General features: G+C 41.0%; 1 protein-coding gene across 8 annotated transcripts in view; it reads left to right on the top strand.

Annotated features, from left to right (window-relative positions):
* ARMC8 (armadillo repeat containing 8) overlaps positions 1-23,567 on the top strand; it is a 107,798-nt gene that overhangs the window by 50,680 nt on the left and 33,551 nt on the right. For 6 of the 8 annotated variants that reach the window (XM_019489838.2, XM_006270443.4, XM_006270447.4 and 3 more), the window contains 4 exons: positions 3,974-4,033; positions 6,703-6,783; positions 19,917-19,992; positions 20,086-20,176. In XM_019489838.2, coding sequence (XP_019345383.1) covers positions 3,974-4,033; positions 6,703-6,783; positions 19,917-19,992; positions 20,086-20,176 — 308 coding nt within the window. The remainder of the gene's footprint in view (positions 1-3,973; positions 4,034-6,702; positions 6,784-19,916; positions 19,993-20,085; positions 20,177-23,567) is intronic. The other 2 variants (XM_006270445.4, XM_006270449.4) reach the window with 1 other exon arrangement.

Consider the following 23,567-nt stretch of genomic DNA (forward strand, 5'->3'; position numbering starts at 1 on the left):
TCATTTTTCAAAAGGATTTTCCAGTCCTACAAGCCTGGAGCTATACTGCCTAGGAGGGGCCATCCCCTTGACGTTCTTTCCCTTTTGCATTTGACACCTTACTACCCAGTGACAGAAATTTTGCTACTCTCTTCTTCCCTCTGTGTTTGCCAGGTCAGCCTGCCCAGTATTCCCGATTCTAACACTGTTGCTCTTGGTGGTTACCAGCCCTTAATTGTTCTATCATAATAGTTGTTTCTGCAGAGAATTCAGTGTTGTTTGTTTGTTTGTTTATTTTAAGGATTGCAAAAACCCTTTTCCTTGCAGGGGTTTGTTTAAGACCAAAGGGTGAGATGCTATATTTACAGTATTGTGAAATATCTCCTAGAATGAGTGGTGAAAAAATTCTCCAGTTTTGAGTAATTTGCAAGTATTTTTCCCCCAAATGTATGTTGATGTCTCTACTTACCTAGGATGTTACATACAGGATAGTGAAGTGTGTCCTTATATCAAGATTTATACTCTTACTCAGTCTATATGCAGTGGCTATACCTATACATTTACTCATGGATTTCTGTTTTGTTTAATTTAAACAATGTCACTATTTATTTTAGTTTTTAGTGTATCCAGTTCAAATGCTAACTGTCTTTAAAGAGACTTCCATTCAGCAAAACCATTGGATTGACAAAGCAAAATATTACAACACAAAGAGAACCCCAGACTGATGTGCAAGTTTGTATCAAGTCTAGAGTTAATATGTTGTAAGAACTTGGAATTTTTAAAAGAAAAGAACTAATAGCTTTTGTCTCTTTGACCACTGATCTCTTAGGCAGAACCTTATTTCAGTAACATTTTCATTAATCCTGCTCGTCTTGGGGCCTGGTGTACACTAAAAGATTTCCTGGCATGGCTATGTCAGCAAGAAATGTGAAAAGATAGGATCCCCTAGCTGATGGAGCTCTGCTTGCAAAAAAGGGAAACCAGAAAAAACAAGCTCAGCATAGCTGGAGCCGCCTTCTTGGCCTAGCTGGCTTTGCTAATGCTGTTCAGAGAGGTGGCATAGGTATGCTGATAGGAAAAACCCTTCTGCAACTGCAAGCTGCACATATGTGATTGCATACATAGCTGTTGAGGCTTTGTAACATAGATAAGCCTTGGCATTATTTTTTAAGAAATAGGATTGTCCAGTTGAATCCAGTTCTGTAGGACCCATTTATAGAGAAAAATCAGAACAACCGAAAGATGTCTGTCTCTCTCTCTCATTCTTTTTTTTTTTTTTAATAAGAAAATTCCAGTTTGAAGGGTAAGAGTGAACATACAGTTTGAGAATGCCAGCTTTATAACAGAAATGTTGTTTTGCTACAGGTGTTAGTCCATTATTGTCCAGGTGTTTGCCCAGTATTAGTGGTATACAATTCTTGGAAGGTGTATTTTAAAAGCAGATAGTTCAGCAACATAGCCAGATTAAATGTATGAACTGTCTCTTTAAACCAACCCTGTTCTGAAAAGAATAGCTTATCCTTAGCAGTCCAAATGAGCATTTTCCCTTCTCTTGTAATCCTTTCCAGCTCTTGTGCATCATAAATATTTAATGAACAAAATCAAAACCCCTATTCACTTAAAGACAAAAGCAATACAAAAAAATCTTTTGTGTGCAGTACACTATTTTGAACTGAAAAACATCTGGAAAATACAATGAATATTTTGAAAACTTACAATTTTCCAAAATACTTAAGTTTTTCTGCAAGTTTGTGACAGGTATAGAAACATGAACATGTACTGCCCACTGAATGCTGGAGTGTGAATGACTAGAAATAAAAATCAGTATGCTAAATACAATGGCTGTGATATGGAATAAATATCAGCACCATAAAAAGAACCCCCACCCCAGCATTTTAGAGTAGGTAAACAGCTCAAATCATACAAAGAAAAAGAGAACGACTCTAATATTTGATTCTTTCAAAACTCCTGAAGCTGTTTCTTAAATTGGTTGAGAACTCGTCTTTTTTCCCCAGATGAGTACAGTTGTTCATGGGAAACTGGAAAATTGCTTCTTTTTTTTTCCTCTGTCTCTCTCACTTAGCTGCTTTGTTTCATATGTTTCAGATCTGGTCACTAAGACAAGTGCTCTCTAGTCCTGTGCCCTCAGACATCACACAGCAAAAAAGCATCTTGATAGGTCAGAGCAACCATACTTCCCAGGGTTTTTTCTGTCTTGCACAGATAGGCAAAATACTTTTATCACATACGTGTTATTAAACAAATACTTCTGAAAGCATCAGCATACCTGTGGCAGGGGATGGAGCTGAGCTTATTTAATAAGGACTATTGCCTTTCCCTAAATAGACCGTGATTGAGAGAGCTTTGCTCTTTTTGACTTCATGGGGAAGGAAACAAGTTATTGTGAGTGCTGACTGCAGTTTAGCTTCAACATCTATTCAATATTGTGCTTTTAGTGCAGATTTTCTTATTCTTGTGCTGTGTTCTGGGCAGATGGGCCTAAAGATTATCAAGCTAATGGACACATCACTGCTTCTAAGAACCACAGCTCCTACAGGCTCTCCCACTTTTCCCCAGGCTATTTCCCTTCTTTTTCTTCGAGTGTTAATTTGAGGGGAAACTTCTCTGCCTATCTGCTCCTTTTTCCCTCTCTTCCAGCTCAAAGCTTGCACTGGAAACATTCTTTAGTTGGAAAGTCCTTGCTCAAAATTGTTAGTATGCTTTCATTCTTCTTTTCCACATGCAACATGCCGTGCTGTTTTAAGTTAAAACTAAGAATCATGGTAACTGGTAGAGAATAGTGTGACCTGGTGAGACTGTGCCTACTGAAGGAGCATTGGTTCTCAGTAGATGTGGGATGCTGTTTCTACATACAAATCCAGAACAGGCTGATATAAACAAAATCAAGTTTTGCACAACTATTTATGTGCAAATCATTCTGAAATGCATGTTGAAACTTACTTTAAAAGAGCCCTCGATGTTGAGGCTTTTACAGGGAAGACGGCATGAGTAAGCAGTTTTTACTATTTAATTGTCAAGTAAAAGAATGAAATGTTTATTTAAAAATACCTTTTAAAAATATATGGCTGTCTGATTCTAAAATCTGGGGAGAGAACAGTGAACCTTTAATTTGAAGGTATTTGCCATCACTCTTTAAGGAAGGGGTGGTCAGTGATTCCAAATCAATGACATTCAGCCATGCGTGGAAACCCAGCACGGGGATTCTGAACTAGTGAAATCTCCCGTCTCTATTTTGAGGATGTAAGTGCAATTTGACCAGTTCAGCAGCTTTGTGCTAAACTGCTGCACAAGGTTATGTGGCATCTACAGAAGTTTTAAGAGATTTCCTGGTACCAACAAATTATTTGTCACATAGTGCTCTCTTGCTAACTTTGTTGCCAATCAGCTTGGCTTGACAAACTGAAAAGTAACAAATGAAAAATTATTTGGGAACAGTTTCTATTCCCCAATCACTACATAATAATGACATTTGCCATATAAGTGATGCATAGAATTAGCACATACACCCCAAAAAGTAACAAAAACAATTATCCCTCATTATTGATTAAGTATACAGAAATCTTCTTGTCTCGATGCAAAACTACTTATTACTATTTATTGTTGAATAAGCTTCACAGTGGAGTTCTTTAATTGTGGCCTGTTAACTTGCAGTTAGATTTTTTTTTAAATTTGTACGCCTATAATATGCAGACCTGATTTGTGTGCTCTAGCATCATAACTGCATATGCAGATTGGGTATGGTTACATGCACATGTCTGACAACTTAGCTAACTAGCCATAAGTACACACAAATCCTTATTTCTGTATAGAGTGGTGATATTCGCACATATTAGGTAGATATCTGAACATCTGGCCAAGTTAACAAGATAAATGATATTTATCAGGTGACAAAACACAATTTAAGCAAAAAAAACAACAACTTGGTTTTAATTTCATTCATTTTTTTTCACATCTTTTAATATCTGTTCTTCAGCTCCGACACTGGCATAGCTGCGGCTTTAAATCATCGCCTCAGCCACTTCTATGTGCCAATGTAAGTTGTTTTCCTACTGCAAACATGGTATTTTAATTGCATTTTTAATAGCTGTCAGTGGTAGCAGCTGAAGCATCTCCTAAAGCACAAGATACGTTATATCTTAAAGTCATTTTCATCTTTTTCTAGAAAGAGCTCATTTTAGAGAGATTCTGAAAATATTTTTCATAATGTTGCTGAAAAAAAAATGACTGACTGTATCTACTTATTCCCCCCCACCCCCGAAGATTAAAAGCAAAAGTTTTTGACGTTTTCTTGTGCCCAGAGGTATGCATAGTGTTACCCAAGTATTCTGGGTTGATTTAGAAACAAAATGGACCAGTGTAATTTGTATGTGGGTTAGGAGATGTTTGTTTGCAGGTAGACTCCAAATCAATCCAAAAGAACTTGGAAAGGTACTGATGCCATTATTTAGAAACTCAGCATTGCAGGCCAAAACCATATGCTCTCTTACACTATAGTAGAGAAGGGCAATATTTGTGTGAAGCAGGGGCAGATCCAGTATCTGGGAAAGGAGGGTGTGAAAACAATCACCCACGCTGCAGGGGTGGCTGTACTCCCACTCCAGGGCTCTTCCTGGCCCCCCAACCCAGTGGTGCTGGCAGGCTGTACTGCAGGAGCCTCTGGTGACTTAAAAAAAAAAAAAAGTCCTCAAAGCCTGTAAGAACCCCTCAACTTTCCCTCTGTGCTCAAAGGCACCCCCCCCCCCCCCATGCTGCTGCTGCTTTCCCCAGGGACAAGGAAGTTTCAAAACCAGTTCTTCCCACTCCATCTGGGCTGCGTGGGAGCTGGGCTGGCTGGGAACATTGGCCACGCGTGGACAAAACGAGAGGCACGTGTGCACAACACTTTAAAGTGGGCTAAATGCTTTTACGCGACTTTAATGGCGTTGGTGTTTGCACGCCTTGGCGGTGTATTGCACATTAATTCCAGCAGCTGTAGGAAATTAGGCAGTGTAATGCACCTTAAATGACTTGGGGTGCAGCCACGGAATGAAGCACTGGGCTCCATGCAGCTCCACAGTTCTGCAGGCAGCCTGGGAAAGCAGCTCTGCCCAAGAAAAGCCCTGACCTGATCTTCTTTCCTCCCCCTGAAGCCTGCCTGCCTGCCTCACTGCCTGAGCTGCGCAGGGGCCTGGTGCTTCCCCTCCGCAGCTGCGGTGCCCCCCGGGACCACCCAAACTGGGTGTCGCCTGGGGTGGGGGCAGGGGGGCTGCCACTGCCACAGAGGGAAGCACCAGCCTGCCCCTGCAGCCCAGGGACCACTCCTTCCACCGGCAGCTTGCCCTCCATTCCCTGCCAGAGAAGCAGGTAGGTGTGTGCACAACACAGGGGTTTAATCAGTCCTAAATTGAAGCAGTGCTTTTTAAAACCTGCCTCTTCAATTTAGGGCATCTGTTTTGTTTACACACGCCTAGTGACAGCAATAGTGAATGGGTTGGGGGGCTTCCCCTTCCCACATCTGCTCCTGGGGGACTGAACAGGGTGGAGGAATCCACCCCCCGCCCATCACCACTGCTGCTTCTGTTGCTGTTCCCAGTTCAGTCCAGCCCCTGCGCAGCCTGGAGGGGCCAGGATGGCTTTGAAGCAGGACAGTGGGGAGAGAGGGAAGAGAAGGGAAGGGGGCAGGGTGTGCCTTTGAGCTTGGAGGGGAAGTGGGACGGGTCTTCTCAGGTGGTTTGGGAACTTTAAAAAATTCCCTATAAGCTCCCACAGCGTGAACTAGTTCAAGAGAAGAGTGCAGCCATGCCACTGCATTCCATCTGGATTGGCCCTAGGTCAGTGGATATTGTGCTCTACCTCCCAGGGAAGAGGGGTTTGCCAATTGCATAAAATGTATTAGTGTCGGGAAGGCAGGAAGTCCCGGCAGGAGTTCATGTTTCCTCTGGCCCTGTGGAGCCAGAGACTTGGCCCATTTTACTGCACATGCGATGTGTCAGTATCTTGATTTGTGTTAGCTTCTGAGTGAGTTTATTAAAACTAAAAATGATTAGATACTTATTTTACCAGGTCTTTGAGTGCCTAAGAAGTACAAGTTTGGTTGACCAGTTTTACAGCTTGTACATTTGAAATAGTAACATCAAATATATCTTTCTATTTTCACCTGTAGGAGCACCTTGACTCAAGCTCTGTAACATTGTCAGTCGATGCATATCCTAATAGGAACAGCTTTGGAATCAGCCACCTGCAATCCCTTTTCAGCTTAGAATAGTTAAAAATGCATTGGCTTTGCAATGAAAGAGTCATTGGAAATAGCTGATCATCTTTCATTTGATATTGCAAAGACTGAAACAGGATTTTGCTAGAAACCTCACATAAGGTGTGAAGAATAGACTCCCTATAATTATTTATAGAAGTCATCCTTCATTTGTGCAAGTGCAAATAGATTTCACTCATTCTGCTCCTTAATTTTTCTAGTTTTTTGTCAGCATCCTGCCATAAGAAGAATGAAAATGACTACTAACAAATAGAACAGTTTTAATAGATGTAACAGAAAGCTGGCTTCAACCTTAACTAGCAAGGAACTAGTCTAGTGCACTACCATGGTACAAACTAAATAAAAGCAGAAAATCTGATTTAATATCTATTAAAATTGCATTCTAAATGGGATGTTTCTTTTTCTTTTAAAAAAAATAAACTTTCTTTTTCTTTTTTCTTTTTTTTTTATAGGGGCCAGATCATCAGACAATCTTATTTAACCATGGAGCAGTTCAGAATATTGCTCATCTCTTAGTCTCCACCTCTTACAAAGTAAGACAGTAACTTTTTTAGAGATTTTAAGTTCATTCTAGTTGTGAAAGTGATCTGTATAATATGATATCTGAAATTTAATATGTACTCACACATACATTCATACGTATTATATAAAATTGAATAATAAACATTTAATAGGGGGTACTCATCATGTGTTGTTTTTGTTTCTGCCATATACATACATATATGTGAAAAATGCCATAATATACTTGGTACTCTCAAGCTTAAAATACCAGCAATTAAAATAAGTCTGGACCTGTTTTATTTTGGATTAAAGCGGCTATTTTGCCTAATAATATTTAGATTGTAAAAGAAAGCTGGTGAATAGGGTAAGCGAGGATGAACTGTCTTGAGGAAATTATGCTTGTTGCAAAAACTTGGGTGGGCGAGGAAAGCTATGAGTGTTTTGCACTCCACTGAATCCTTTGCAACTGGTATTGGCCATCTATTGTGGTTGAAACCCATTCTGGGTGTGTAAAGTACCAGTGACAAAGGGCTCATTCAGTTGTACAGTGATGTCTTAACCTGGTATTGCTGGTTAAACAGAAGTGGCAGTAGCGGGATCCCTGTTTCCTCATGGGTTTTTTACTGGCAATGCAAGGCCATTGTTTTAACCAAGCCAGGAGTTGCTCTTTAGTTCTTTCTTGAATCCTTTTCTGTTTTTATAAGATTAGTCTACAAATGTGGACATCAGAACTGGACACACTATTCCAGTAATGGTGTTGTCAGTGCTCTTTCGCTTATCGCCCCATGCACTCAGATGTATAGTGTTAAATCCTAAATGACAGGTATGCAGCCCTGTAGCTGCAGTTTTGTCTTGTGGCACAACAGAACAGCTGCCTTGCACGTGCGTCGGCTGGAAGTGGTAGGAGGGAAGGTAAAGAGGACTGCTCAGTCACCTTGTAGTCCAACAGTCTAGTGGTGAGAGCATTTGCCAAGGGCATTAGAAACCAAGGCTCTAAATCGGGGTGGGCAAAATGTGGCCCATGGGCCAGATGCGTCACTCCAGGCCATTCTATGTGGCTCACAGGGCCCTTAAAAATTCAGAAAATTAATATATCTTCCCCTGGCTGCCTGTCATGCAGCCCTCAATGGCTTGCCAAAACTCAGTAAGTGGCCCTCAGCCCAAAATAATTGCCCGCCCCTGCTTTAAATCTTCTTACCCAGAGTGGGTTTGAGCCTGCATCTCCTGCTTCCTAGCAAAGTGCTGTAACTACCAGGACAGAGGCTAGTCTTTACTTCTACCCTCCTTTTGAGGTTGGCCCACTGTACCTTGCATTTAATAATTCTTAGATAAAAAGGGTAACCAGCTCTGGGAAAGTTTGTCCCATTGGAAACAGTGGCCTATGGTAGGACCCTGGGTCTGGACCCCCTTCCACCCAGGATAGTATCTGTCGCACTGAGCCATACACCCTCTGGTTTATTTTCGTCTTCTCAGCCTCACAGATATCCTTCTCTTGGCTATCAAAACTGGCCAGGTAATGTCCAGGGCTGTCCAGCTGGGTAGAGGTTAATATTTGGTCTGTGGGCCCCTGCAGCTGAGTCTCCCACTGCTGTGTGGCAGGGAAGAGCCTGGGGGTGAAGGGGAGGGCTATATGTTGCTGGTGCTGCCTGCATGGTTGGTGGAGAGATGCTGAAGGGGCTGTCCCCTGGTCTAACAGCCCCTGGCCACACTGAACTTGGATAGCCCTGGTCTAGACTAATGTTTGAGGAGATAGCTATTCAAGCCTTCTGGAGGGAGAAGGGGCAGGAAAGGGGGGTAGAACCCATGCCTCCCTCTTCCTGGGCAAGTTCCCTAATCATTTAATTCTAGGACTGAGAAATGGGAGGGCCTTTGTTCTGGGTCTAAAAGCTATTAATTGTGGCTTTTCTATGACTAAAATTTTAGGATATATCTGATCTTAGTCCAGAGATGAATTTTACAATCTCTGAGTAAGTGCCAAAAGCTGCTGTTACACAGCAGTTTGCATGACATCTAGGTGAATAAAGCCAAATAGGTTAAGCCCACTGTCTCTCCTCTTGTTTCTGCCATTTGTTCTTGCCTTGTGTTGATCAGGCTTTGAGTGTCCTTGACAGATTGGACTTCTTCGTTTAATATGTCCCTCAGGTCACCCTCTCGTCCAGTGCTCTCTGGGAATCTCCTGTGATTGAAAACTGGAGATTCGGTCGTAGGTAAGGGGTGGGGCAACATTAACTCCCTGGGTTCTGGCTGTGCCAGTACAGCTTCTCTGAAAACTGCAGTGAGAAGGCCCACGGGCCAGATCTGGCCAGGTCTTTCCAGCCATGGCCAAAGAGAATCACCACTGGTCCTATGTTTGACACCCCTGGGATACAGCTTTTAAAAGGGCTGGCAATGATTGCTCCTTTCTGTTTTGAGACTACACTCAATTCATTGTGCCTTGTCTTAAAAATCAATATGAAAAAAAAAAAGGGAGACGTTTCAGCTGTGAAAGCAGGGAAATCTGATGAAGTACCCCCGTGAACCATTTAATGGATTCTGTTGTGGAGAATACTGAGATAGACGTGCAAAAAAATGACAGAATTGCACAAATTCCATGTTCCATAATGATCTTGTCTAAGGTGAAAACTGACAGAACTACTATTTTCTTCTTTTGTCTTCCTTTCATAGCTTCTGGGAGCTTGAAGTTTAGGATGAGTTTAGAGTCCTTCGAAACCCAAGTTGAAGCAGATAGCCTTGACTGTTGAGTCCAGAGCATTCCAAGTGGCTTTAGTATTTGTTTAGAAATTATATTTACTAATTGCTCTGTATTCACACCAAAAAATACAGGGATAGGAGGGGAGGGGCAAAGGAATACAGTGATGCCAACTGTAAAATGACCTGGGGAGGTGAGAGAAGGGGAGCCTGGCAGCAACATATGTTGACTTTGGGTGCGTACATACATACTTACTTTCTGACAGGTAAACCAGATTAACTTTTAAAGTCAACTTGACTGTCAGAACGTACACACGCATCTGAAGCAAAGTTTACTTAAATGTGACTCAAGATAATATACCTCAGAGGTGTATTATGAGCATAATCTTTCTTTCTTTTTGCAAGTTGATATAATAAGTGTAATACTATTGGGTAACTAAACTCTACTACTGGCCAGCAGGGAAGACAAATGTAATCAATAAATGATTAGTGTTTTTAAATTGTATGATTTGGCTAATAAAAGTAAATGCAACCTTCGTTAACACCGAAGAGAATGTGTGGCTAGTTCTTGTGGGCTTTTCAGAGGGGAGATCTGTTGAAGTAAGACTTGGGTTTTCAGTAAAACAGTGTAAGAGTCTCTAGTGATCTATCTGACTAGTATTCCCTCAGTTAATTGTCCTAACGCCTGAATTAACAGCATGCATACTTTAGCTTGGTTATTTTTATCTTTGTCATAGTGAGTATGGTAATTATTCTGACAAAAAACATCTTCTGTTACAAGCATGTCAAAATAGGCAGCTTATAACTTTCACGCTGAAACTTCTACCATTCTTTTTCTTGCCAAATGTAAAATTCCGTGCTCATCAGATGCATTAGCGCGGTATCATTTGGTAGATATACTGCAAGAGTTACTAAAGAATAATGTAATCCAGTTATACCTTCTACCATCCAATTTCTCTCCTAACAGTCTTTCTGACCTGCTTTGTTCAGCTTAATTTTAATTATCCCAGTAATTGGAGAAGGAATTTCTAGAAAACTGCAGCATCAAACTTGCACTATACCTGTGTTACTTAGATGATATTTTCATCATTGGGACTAAACACCTGGACTCACTTACTGACTTTGAAAACAGGTTGAGCAAGTATCACTCCTCAATCAGACTTTCTCTGGAATACTCTTGCACTAACCTCAGCTTTCTTAGACACCACAATATACATCTAGGATAGCACCCTACAAACCATCATATCTAAAATACTACATCCACGAGACCAGCAATCATCCCAAGCACACCAAAGAAGCTATAATTTAGAGTCAGGCCCTAGGCTGCCACCATATAAGCCTGAGGAGAACACTCGTGATGCCCACTTAAAATCTGCCTTTATGCAGCAAGAGCACTCCAGTAGAGAAATAGACTGTATCTTTTAAGAAAACACCCAAATACCCCACAGTAGCCTGCTACAATCAGTATCCTACACAACAAACCCATCAACTTCTGTGGATCCTATACAGGCCTGTCCCAGTGTGTAATAATATCTGATCCAATGTGTCCCAGCCGCCAGCGGGAGGGTTCAGGATTGAGAGAGTGGTCGGGAGTAAAAAGGTAAGAAAGGTTTATTGATTTAACAAAGACACAACTATATGTAGTAACAAAACAACAATGACAGACAATAACAATTCGCATTGGCAACTTATTGGCAGTCCCCTCTGATGCCTGACGTATGACAAGTTCCTCTTCTGTAAAGCTCAGCAAAGTCAGGCGTCCCAGATCAGCACTGTCCGAGGGGTACCAGGAAGGACCTTGGTATTCAGTCCTCGGGCTCCTCAAGATCCACTGGCCCACCGAATTCAGGTCAGCAGCTAATTTTAAATCAGTAACTTCTCTCACAATGCTGCATCTTCCTTCTAATGACTTTCGGATGTGCTAGCCAATTTATAACTGCTGAGTTATGCTGATAACTTACAGCTATTCAGATTCTCCCACTACCAACTTTCCTTAGGACTGACCAATAGCAGTACAAGCCTTTGCATACTTCTGATTAAAGTTAATTTTGACTATGCCACAAGGCCTACTACTACTTCTACAAGGCCTTGCTAAATTTACTAGGCCTCACTACATACAAGGCTTTACTAATCTTTGACTTTAATTAAACTCTTAGCGGCAACATGCAGCTCCAATACATGAACGAACGACAAGAAACACCTGGTCTAATCCTCACAGAGCATTCAGCAAGCACCTTTATTACGCAGACAATTCTCAGCTGTTACACCAATGCATCAGATACCCTCAGGATAATTACATGGGCAAAACTAAACAGCAACTCTGCACCAAAATGAACTCTTGCTGAAAAAATATAAGGGACAAATGCCAGTAGGAGCTTATTTTTCAGAGAACAACCACTCTGACCTCATTGTCCTTGTGCTCAAGAAAATCTACCAAGCACCGTTAAAAGAAGAGGGTGGGAACAAAAATTCATAAGCTGGCTGTACACTAGGTACCAAGGACTGAACATTGATATTGATTTTGATACACTATAATCTACCTGATCCTGAAATTCTTCCTACACACTACAGGCGATAATGACCCTCTTCCCTTTTGCTAGATCTTGATCTTCCAGTATCGAAGCTTTTCTTCTGCTAATCATTTGACTCCTATTTCACAGCTCTACTGACTGTTCTTAAAAACCATTGTGCTTGCCTTCCTCCTCAGACCTGAAGAAGAAAGCTTTGAATTAAAATCTTGTTTAACATCCCACCTATACAATTGATCCAATAAAAATATTGCATGAAAAATAGCATGCAAAAAATCTTTGCCTCTCACATAATCCCTGGACCATCATGGCTATATCACTTTACCACTACCATCCTTTTTTAATTTAGGCTCTTATTTCCAATTTATCAAAGCAATTTTGAATCCTAATTTTTCCCTCTATCATGCCTACAGCCTCCCTAACTTGATATCATTTGGTATCAGATCATGTGGGTACACTCACATCTGTTCTCCATGCTATTAATCTTGAACAGTACTAGACCCAAGTCAGACTTTTAGGAAGCCCTGTTTGACCCTTACCACTTGATAGTCTAGGTGACTAGATGACTGTTCTTTGAGCAAGATTATCCGACCAGATACATACGCACAAAATAACAGTTTTATCGAGATCGTGTCTTTAACTTGTTTATGAGAACATCATGAAAAACCATATCAAGAAGCCTTATTAAAGTGTATTGCACCCCCTGTTGCATCTCTTTAACAAGGCCTACCATCTTGTCATCCTGTGGTTACTGCATACTTCTCCTTTTGGTTTCTCAGTTGTACATCTCCTAATTCTGTTCACATACATTACAGCCACTATTGCCATCTCTGTGTTTTTAACTTTTTTTGGTCATATTTTATACCCCTTAATGTCCTTTCTCCTCTGCCCTTATTCATCATCTGTACATTGCCCTTGTCTGTACTTTGTTGGCTTTTGTCAGTCTCCTCTGTGTTTTATTCTGCTTAACTCTCATATGTAGCATAATGTCCTTGAACTCATTTGCAAGACCCCTTCTTAGCCTATGTTTAAGCATCTCTTAAAAATCCACTCCTTCTGTGTACATTAAGTTGTATTTGCATATAAATTGCTGGTTGTTCTCTCTTATTCAAAGGTCTAGTTGGTTGTTCTTTCTTGAAAGTTTGGAAAGTACTTATACTGTGGGTACTAGTATGGATAATTCCCTCCCCCCCATATAAATAAATAATGCTGCTAAAAACCATTGCCAGAACCACTGTAATGGAACTCCTCTGAGAATCACTTATGTTCAAATGCAGTATTTTCTCACATGTAACTTGTACCATTTCCCCTACAATTAGCTGATGGAAATTGGGGTGCTCATTGTATGCAAGGAATTTGGATCCCCATGGGGCTGGAAATGACAGGAGGGGAGAATTGGAGTTAACACTGTTATTGCCCCCTTGCTGCCAGATTTTCAGACCCATGGGGACCCAGCCTAATGCCATGGCCCTGTGCTCCAGGTTAGATCTGGCATACAGGTTGAGGAGGTGTGCCGGATCAGACCCAACAGGTGACCCTGGACACAGTGTGCAGCCCCAGATTCGGTATGCCAGATTGGCCTACTGCCCCAGACCCAGTCCTTGGACCCCTTCTGGTGCATGGATGGGGCAGGAAGCAGGAGTAGGCTTCCTAGCTGCTGCTACTCAGTTATTTACCCAAGGTAAGATTGTTTTTGTTGTCTTTCCAAAAATGGTCTTCATTTATGTTGTGGAGCATGTTATATGCCAGAAAATATGGTACTACGTGATTTGGCTTAAGGATTGGTTTAAGACTGAGGGTGAAACTTGTTTATTGAAATTCCATTTCATACCATATGGTGAAGTCATGTATATGTTTTTTATCTCATTATATATTTTGCAAAGAAACTTTTAGAGTTAAAATAGTTCACAGTTTAGCTGTGGTCAGCTTGTAGCTTATTCTGTGCATAGCGGATGAGGTAAAGTGTGAGACTGGAGTTGGACTCAAAAATAGTGGATGTATTTATTTTAACATGGCTCAAGTAAAAAGGTTTATCTTCTCCAGCTCAGTCTACTGGTTGTTTGAGATAACTAATAAAATTCAGCTCATTTCATGCTGATGCTACAGCTTTTCAGTGTGACAATGGTCTTCCTTTCCAGGCTCAAAGAATATGCTCATCTGTGATGAGCTCTTGTTGCCAGTAAAAAAAAAAAAAAAAAAAATTCTTGCTAAGCAGCCAAAAAGTATAGTTCTCAATCTGTTCTCCTGTTCTGGGGTTTCCATCATGTATGAAAGAATTTACCAAGACACTTGTTTCAGTTTTGATGTCTTTTTGAATGGTTTTTACCCCCTCGACTCTTTAAAAGAAGCATATACATTCCAGTAGATGAATCTTGGTCTCGATGGGGGACAGGGAGGAAAGTCAAAATACAACTTTTGCATTTTTACATTGCCATTTTTCTCTAACCCAGGGGTGCTCACCTGCTGGCCTTTAGGTCAGAATCCTGCCTGCTCAGCCCCCCACAGGTCTGGAAATTTGGCAGTGGGGGAGAAGTGGCATTGTTCCCTGCTGCCAAATTTCTAGATGCATGGGGAGCTCCAGGCCCTGGGCTGGGGTTGGGGTGGCACTAGGCCCAATCCCTGTAGGAGGAGGTGGTGCCACACCCCGGGCACCCAGTCCTGGTTGGAGAGGGCAGTGCCAGGCCCCCAGGGACCAGTCCCAGTGCATAGGGCTCCAGGACCTGGTCCTTGTGTGCAGGGCTGGATACGATCTGTGGACTAGCCCCATGCCATTCATTGGGCCTGCACGGGCAAATGGTTGAGCACCGTCTATCTAGCTCTTGGAAAAATGAAGATTAAGAATTTATTCAATTTAAAAGAGATGCTTAATCTTCGTAAACTACAAAATCAAGCAGTCCAGTTAGCAGATGCTAGAATTAAAGGTTGCCCATACTGCCTCAGTCCTACCCCTCTATGAATATACATTCTAGTTACAGGCTTTAATTATGTCATCATATACCAGGATTCCTTACTGACTGACCTCTGAACCCTTTTAAAAATCTCCACACCAGGTGTAGATGCTGAGCCCATCTAAAAATTCAGATTTTCAGAAGACCTAAGCACCCATCATTCCAGCTGAAGTTACTGGACTCTGCAGATACCCTCCCTGAAAAATCAGAAAATAGATGTCCACCTGCCAGCCTGGTGGAGATCTTTGTGGAAGTATTTGTGCATTATGCAACGTTTCCAATAAGATTTTATAAGTCTCCCCCTTTGAAACAATGTCAAGGAAGATAGGGGAAGCGCTTGGGATGAGCAGTGCCAATAAAAGGCTGCTAATGAATGAGTTGCATTCCTCCCAATCGCCTGTGATTTGTAGTAGTTGCTTCAGACATAATTTGGGTCAGACAATTGTATCATCTTTCAACATCCAAATATACCAGATGTATTAGACTTGGAGGTAACTGTCAAGCATCAAGGCCTTTACTTTCTTGTTTCAAGGGCAAGTCCCCTTGGCAGATAATAGTTGTAGCTTACCTTGCCTCCATCTATAAGGTATGATTCCATCACTGAAGTCAGCAAGTGGCCAGGTTCTGAAAATGGTGCATTTGGCATCGGATTGGAGACTAATTCCATATGTCCATGTGCCAACCCTCCATGCCTGATCTATATGGCAGATTTCAACTGACCGTTCTGCCATTTCTGAAATCTTTCTCACAATGTCAGGTACAGGGTTTTTTTCTGACCAGGGTGGATAAAAATTAATGATTTAACCCCCCCCCCCCCCCAATCACATTTTAAAAATTTAAATCAGGGTTTTTATTTAATCATTTAAAAAATTTTTTTAAGATAAGTTTTTTTTTATGTATATAAAGATAGCTTTAATTTAAGATACGTTAAAACTCAACGATATCATAATGAACTAGGGATTATAACTTGTAATTATATACTATTTGAGACAATATATTCATGTAACCTTTTTAGAAATTTTATAAATAGGTCACAGCAGGCCATGGTCTAATTTAGGGGCCCAATCTTGTGGGGTTCCCAGAGGCTCCTGTACAGATTAGTAAAGATTAAAGAAAACCACTCTACCCAATGGGACTCAGTGCTCAGTCTAGAAGATCCCATTAAGCATCCCCGTGATGCTTAGTTTTAAACTGTGGATTTGTGCCTCCAGAAATCATAGGCAGACGGGGGTAGATGTGATCTCTTTTATTAGACCAACTAAATAGTTGGAAAAATTGTTCTTTGCAAGCTTTTGGGCACAAATGCCCTTCTTCAGGCATAAGAAGAGTTTGTTGTCTCCAGAGATAACATCCTTGTTAACAGCATATGGAGATGAGATAACAGACCTGATTACCCACCCATCACCCCTCTTGTCTCTCTGCAAGTTTGTGTACATACAGTCAAGCCCTTACCTATCTCTAAAAGTACAAAGTTTCAAGAAGTTAAATGAATAACTGATATCAAACAACAAGAATGTACTTTTTGTAGAAAACAATGATTAAATTGAGGCTTCCTGACTAGTGATATAAATCATGATTTAAATCGATCTTATTTAAATCAAATCCACCCAGTTTCTGACTGCTTTTTCAGGAACCCTACCCGTAATTACTGCTAAGATTGACTGAATTCCATTTTTTTTTCACTTTTGCTTCTATTTCTGACTAATCTTCATGAAAGAAAATTGCGTAGACTAAAGATTTAAAAGAATACTTAGTAGCTGTTTTTATCATGTTGGCATTCAGGGAGCTGTTGTGCTTCGCATTGTGTAAGTGAAAGTTAACACTGAGTAGCCGTGTCTACATGCTACTGCGCCGTAGCATCTTGTGTAGATGCACCCAGTGTCCCAGAGTGGTCTCTGACTTTAAGTTGGACACACTGAATGACTGAAATTAATGGGCTTTTGATAGGGCATGAGGATGTGAGAGAAGAGGTAACAAATAGCATGCTTTCATGTAGACTAGGTTGGTGCTTGGTGTATAGGTATACAGAGCCATGTCTCAGGAGTAATGTAATATTTGATGAGCCATTATTAGATTAAAGGTTTTTGTAGGCTTTATAGCAGAAATGATTTCTAATAATAAAAGAGAAAAAGGTTGGGACTCTAAATTTTTGAGTGGCACAAAGGCCAGTATGAGAGAGAGAAGGTTCAAGGTCCGTTTCATTCGTAAGTACCTTTTTAATATCCTCTATGCTTAAGCCTCCATAAGCATATTGGTGATGTGGACATAAGGAAATATGGGTTCTGGAGATGCTAAATCCCAAGGTCTTGGGCATGGGTTAGATGCATAAATGTAGAGAGAGGGTTTGGTCAAAGATGATACCTAAATTACAGGTTTGAATAACTGGGAGGAGAGCAGTGGTCTTTGTGGTGTCAGAGAAAGAAGCAATATGAGATTAATTTCAGCCACATGGAGTTAACTTGGTAGGTAGACATCTTTGAGGATTTGTCAGCAAAATAGGCCAAGATGTGAATGTGGCCAGAAGAAGTAAGAGCTAGAGCAGGGTGAGATATTTGAGTAAGATGTTGTAGTCAGAGCCTCATAAACAGAGCAGACAGTAGAGGAGAAGAGAAGGGAGTAAAGTTGGAGGCTGGTTTTGAGGAGGAAACACGGAAAATACAATTAAAGATAGGTAGAAGGACCCAAATACCATTGACACTATTTCAAGAGAGGATCATAGGCCACAGCACTGAATATAGCTAAGAAGTCAAGGATGACAGACTGGGAACATCAGGCAGGCATGGTCTTGTCTGCCCCCATTTCCCTTGTACTAAGACAGTGTTTGAGAGCTTGGCTGCACTGTGGCTTGGAAGTAGAGAATCCAAGTGCTGAAAACCTGAGTCTCAGCCAGAACATTGTCCCTCTGGTCACGCTTTCAGAGCCATGAGAGAGGAAATGGCAAATGAGGTTGTGAAAGAAATAAATCAACACCAGCTTGTTACCCAGAGGAGAGGGGTGGTGGGGGCTTGGGAGCAAGGGATTTAGGGTGGGAAAAGGGGAGACTATGATAAGCTGAAGTCCTGTTAAGAGTATTTCCCTTGTCGTATGTATCCTTCCATTCTAGGAGAGTGGATTCAGGGATAGAAAGCTGGTGTAGCAAGCAGTGTCTTAAAAGATGGGAACTGTGCTGTGCCACTTGAGCCTTGGGGTCAAAGGGGCATTCTGAGTAATGGAAAGGCCCTGTTGGCAAACCAGTGAGGAGGCTACCATGTCTCATGCACCTCAGAAATTAATGCTTTAGTGCTTACTACTCCAGCAGTAGAGGGGGCTTGGACATTTGAAGAGCTCAAGACAGTGCTAGTCTTTCCCTGTGACAATGGTTCCTCACACCCTCCTAGAACCAGTAGCTTCAGCTGACAGTTGTACCTTCCTGTCCAACCACAAGAACAGGGAGATGTGACTGGCAAATATTTACACTGCTGAAGGAGCAACCGTGCTACTTGAGAGCAGTAGTGCTCAGGCAGTCTGTATCTCATCTCCTGCATGGTACCTTGAGGTGCAGCACATGGAAAACAGTGAGTTCCCCTTGCTCAGCTCCACAAACGTCTACTCAAGTTGGGGCACACTGTACTTCTGCCTCTGGGGCCTCACGTCCAACCTAGAGTAGCAGTGCCGAAAAAAGCCCAAAGGAATGGGCGATCTTTCTCCCTCTTTCTTCAAAAGGTGGTTAGGAAGGGGACTTGCCTCTTCTACTGGGCAGAGGTGCTGGACCTGCTGTGCTTTTTCCTTGTTATGCACAGAGTCTTCTGCTGGGTTGAGACCCCAGAGCTGTGAGACATGGTGATTCCATCCTACTGAGGCCTCCAGCAGTTCATACATCACGATTACTGTTTGAACCTCTCTTCAGACTCTGGCAGATGGTCCGTGGACTCTGCTCTGGTATATTTTCAAGCTTGCTTTGCAACCGTGATGTCTAGAAACTGGCTTTTTATAAAGAAAGCTGAGGATCTGATCTGATCACCTGATTCCAGAATCTGGGACACTAGCATGGGCCTAAACTATTCCTCTGTATGTCCCTAGCCCTAGCAGCAATAACAATATTTTTTTTTCCCCCAAAGGCAGTATATAAATGTCAACCTTAAGGATTTAATCTAATATGTTTTCAGTTCCTTGATTTCTAACAATGCTTTCATGAGGGTGGCTGAGTGGTGTTGAAGTTGATACTGGGTTTGCTGAATATAATGTAGTACTGTACCCAGTTTCTGGACTGGGATGCTAAGGTACACTGAACACTTAGGTTTTTTTTTTTTAAGGCCATTTCAAAATCATATAGTAACTTCATAGGCAGAATAGTAAAAGCAGATGCCAGAGTCAAATATGCAAAAACAACCCAATTTACAGGAGCCCTGCTGCACCACAGTATGCATTTTAATGTCACCATATAGTAGCAATGGCAGAAGTGGAGAATAACAGAAGAGGATATAATCACAGTAGATGGGATAGATCCAACTTATTTTAATAATAGCTCAAATTAAATTCATCCATGCATTGCTCTTAAGTGAACCTTCCAAAGCTCGCATGGGATTTAGGATCATAAGTCCCATTGAGTTTGTTGGGCTTGTGCCCAACTCTTTTACATCTTTTTAAGGGCTTCCACAAAGTGTATCCATGAGGCAGCCGTCTTTCTAACAATCTTACTGTTGGCAACCAGTTTGCTCAGGGCTTCACCAAATTGGCCCGTAGCCTGAGCACCTGCTTTTCCCACCTTTCTGTCATCACGTTCTCCTTCCTGTCACAAAACTTGTGTGAAACAATGTGCAGAGATAATGTTGGGTTGGTGGGGGGAACGTATAATATTCAAGCTATATGCCTAAACCTGATGTTCAACAAGCGCCTAGATTTCTTCACAAGTGTTTCTTTCTTCAAGCCACATGAGCTTAAAATAAAGTGGCATATCCCGATTTTACTTTGAGTTAGTATTTATGAAACAAATGTAAATCCTGTTGGTTTTTTTTTATACAGGTTCAAATGCAAGCATTGAAATGCTTCTCAGTCCTAGCCTTTGAAAATCCCCAAGTATCAATGACTCTTGTAAATGGTAAGATGGTAACCCTTGTGGCTAATCTTTTGTTCATTTTACCTGTTAACTGAATATGAACTGTTTTCTGAATCTTTTTTTCATTGCTTGCAGTGTTGGTTGATGGAGAATTGTTACCACAGATTTTTGTGAAGATGTTACAAAGGGACAAGCCTATTGAAATGCAGCTCACATCAGCCAAATGGTAATCCTCACCAGGATCTGGAGGGAAAGGGCTTGCACTCTAACGCTTAACAGTTTAACTGCTCTTCATCTTTGTCGTTGGGAATTAGGTCAGATGTAATGTAAAACCTTAGAGATAATGACAGTGCTTGGATGGCAGCATGAGGTCTTTCAAGACTTGAATTACACAAATTTGCAAAGAACAACAGTTCTCATGCAGTAGCCAATATATTTGCTGACTTTAGCTTCCTGTCCATACAGCAACATGTATCGTATGCAGAGAAAAAAATGTTGCTGAGTGGCTGTACAATTCAGAAGCACGTATTAATTCAACCATAAGGGCATTCATTTGCTGAACTGCACCTGTCACAAATATTTTTGTCATAAAATTCTATATTTAAAAGATGTGTAATCTATAGTGCATTTTTTTTTTAGTTTTATAAAATGATCTATGCTAATAAATAATCTAAGTAAGAACTAATTGCTGCTCTGAAGGCTTTACAGTCTAAAGTAATTTTACTTGCCTCTAAAGGCTTCTGATATTAACATGTTAACAGTCTTTGGAAATGATAGCAGTTGTGCGCCTTTGCCTGTACAGGGGGAGCCTGGGCTCCCCTTTCACCAGCAAGTAGAAAGCTGGGTGCTTGGTACGCTCATGGCTGGGAAAGCCAATCAGCTGATGGACACTCCCAGCCAGGGGGGAGCATGAAAGCCCTTCAAGGGTCTGGTGTGCTCCTGAGACTGGCAGCACAGATCAGCTGGTCCACGTTGACCACATGTTCAATTTAAGGCGCAATGGGAACCACCTACTGTTTAGTTATTTTGTGTCATAACGTTGTGGCTTATTCCCTATTTTATCACGCCAGTAATTGCATGAATATGTGGCTGGGTTACTATTTGAGATGTGATTAATTGGTTAATTGCATCTTAAGTATAATGTCTGCCAGGGTCCTAAGGTATTTTAAAGTCCTTTGGTCCCTATGATTTCTCGTATTTGAACCTGGTGTAACTGATGCAGAATTATCAGCAGACTCAGGGGGACATGCTTCCTTGTAGAGAGCAACTGAATAGATGCAGCTAGGGAGTGGAGCCTGCTCGTTGTTCTGCTTCCTTTGAGTCCATACGGATTTTACTTTCTTTTTTGCCTGGTAAATAGCAGAAACTTTTCTTACCATATCTCTTCCAGACAGTATGCACATTGTTTTCCAGCAGTTTGTTTTTAGGAAAAAGTTGTATATGCAAATATCTGGTAGGGAGGTGACCCATGCGCTTATCTCACTGGTTGGCCTCCTTTAAGAAGTGGACGGAAATCATTTGTCCATGCTGATGTTTATTCAGTTTATTAGGAGTTTCCAGCGTGGTTGGTTATGAGAGAAGACAAAGGGCATTTATTTTTGAGACCCCCCCACGTAAGGAGTGCTTTTTGTACCTCTCGTTTTGTGTTCTCTTGAGATAATGAACTGTTCTGACTTTATTCATTACAAAATGGTTCTCACAGCTACCTTTTTTACTTCAAATTTGGACATTGCCATATTTAGACTTTCCAGATACGTGCCCAGGCCAGGTTATGGGTAAACTTGGTCTAGCTGACCTAGGCTCATACTAGACAGGAGGGAAGTTTTGATACATTTTTTTGGACAAAGAGGGCAGTGTGATCTCTTCTATTTAGCTTTTCCTTGATAGTAGTTTTTTTTAGCTAGATGTGTCACTTTTATTGGTGGGTGGCATAGGACAGGATCAATTTTGTAGGAGTAATGGAGATTTATTTTTAATTATGTACATAAAAGTGGCACTGTATTCTGTAATAAGTGCTTATATAGCCATGACTCCTCAATTCCCATCCCTCGTCTTCATACCCGAACAATTAAACTGATGGGTTTTTTTTCCCCTTCTAACTTTCATTTTGATACATAGGTAAATTGTGTGTTAATTTGGGTGGGATTATTACATTTAAGTTAACTATCAATTTCAATAGATGTCAGTCTAAAACACCTGATTCTTCCTTGATGCACAATTTGTTATTTGAAACCTAGGAGCTGAGAGAATTGCTCTCGCTGAGATGGACAGAAATCTAAGAGAGTGGTTTTCAACCTGTGGTCTGCAGACTCCTGGGTGTACACAGGCTATAGCTAAGGGGTCTGCGAAATATGCCTAAAATCAATCAAAAGCATGTGAATACTACACTTACAATCAAAGGGGTCCACACCTCCATTCAAAACTTTAGGGGTCCGAAAATGAAAAAAGTAACTTCCTTGCACAGTAAGTTATTTTAGAAAACTACTGTTCTAAAAAGACTGAGGACCACCTTCCCCACAGTGCCTTAAACTCTGTAAACCTTTGTCACCTTTGATACATCTCTGGTTCTCCAAAAACCATGTAACAATCTCTTGCACGGTTGCCATTTAACTGCTCATCCATGATATTTCTTGTCCATCTGTAAGAAATTAGTGACTCCTTTACCTACCTAGCTACCAAACCCCTACCCTACAATAACCCCAATGAACACATCCAAGAATGTAGGATATTTCTGTAAGGACCATACCAGTACCTGGAGAAAACAGCATGCTCTTTGTTTAGGAATTGTGATGAGGATACAAGTTTCCCACAGACTTCATTGCAAAATCTTGCATGGCTATGGAATTAAGATAAAACATTTAAACATGTAGAAATTAAGAGATTTAAGAAGTTCTTCATATCAATAGTTACTGTTATACATAGAGACAAGAACCTGTGTCAAACTGGGGTGGATTCAAATCCCTTTGACTTCAGTGGATTTTAAGCATGTCCATATGTACTGTTCTGAGAGGGAATGCTTACCTGAGTCATGTCAGTAACAGAGCTCTGTTCTTTGAAGCATTTAATACAGAACTGCTGTAAATATAAGTCCCAGTTATATCCTTGCTTGCAGTGGCTTTAGAGCAGTGGTTTTCAACCTTTATTTCATTTGTGGACCCCTAAAAAAATTTGAATGGAGGTGCAGACCCCTTTGGGAATTTCAAATGGAGGTGCAGACTCTTTTGAATTTAAGTGTGGGTATTCACATACTTTTGATTGATCATAGTCATCTTTCATGGATCCCTTAGAAATAGTCTACATACCCCCAGGGGTCCATGGACCACAGGTTAAAAACCACTGCTTTAGAGGGTTATGAATTGACTGACTTTAGTAGAGTCATAACAGACTTATGGTGCTGTCAGTATGAGCAAAACCCAACCCATAGTCTTAGTCTTGCCATGGTTTCAGTGTTTTGACATCTTAAACTCTAAAAGATGCACGTGGAAAACCAATTTGATTATGCAGACATTATGCTGAATAGTATCATATTTTAGATTAATCATGACTTAAAATGAGCATTAGGGCAAAGTGAATCGTATGTTTTTAATTTAATCTGTTCCTTGCACAGTAAGTTACTT

This window comes from Alligator mississippiensis, chromosome 7, assembly GCF_030867095.1.
Source record: "Alligator mississippiensis isolate rAllMis1 chromosome 7, rAllMis1, whole genome shotgun sequence".
NCBI lineage: Eukaryota > Metazoa > Chordata > Crocodylia > Alligatoridae > Alligator > Alligator mississippiensis.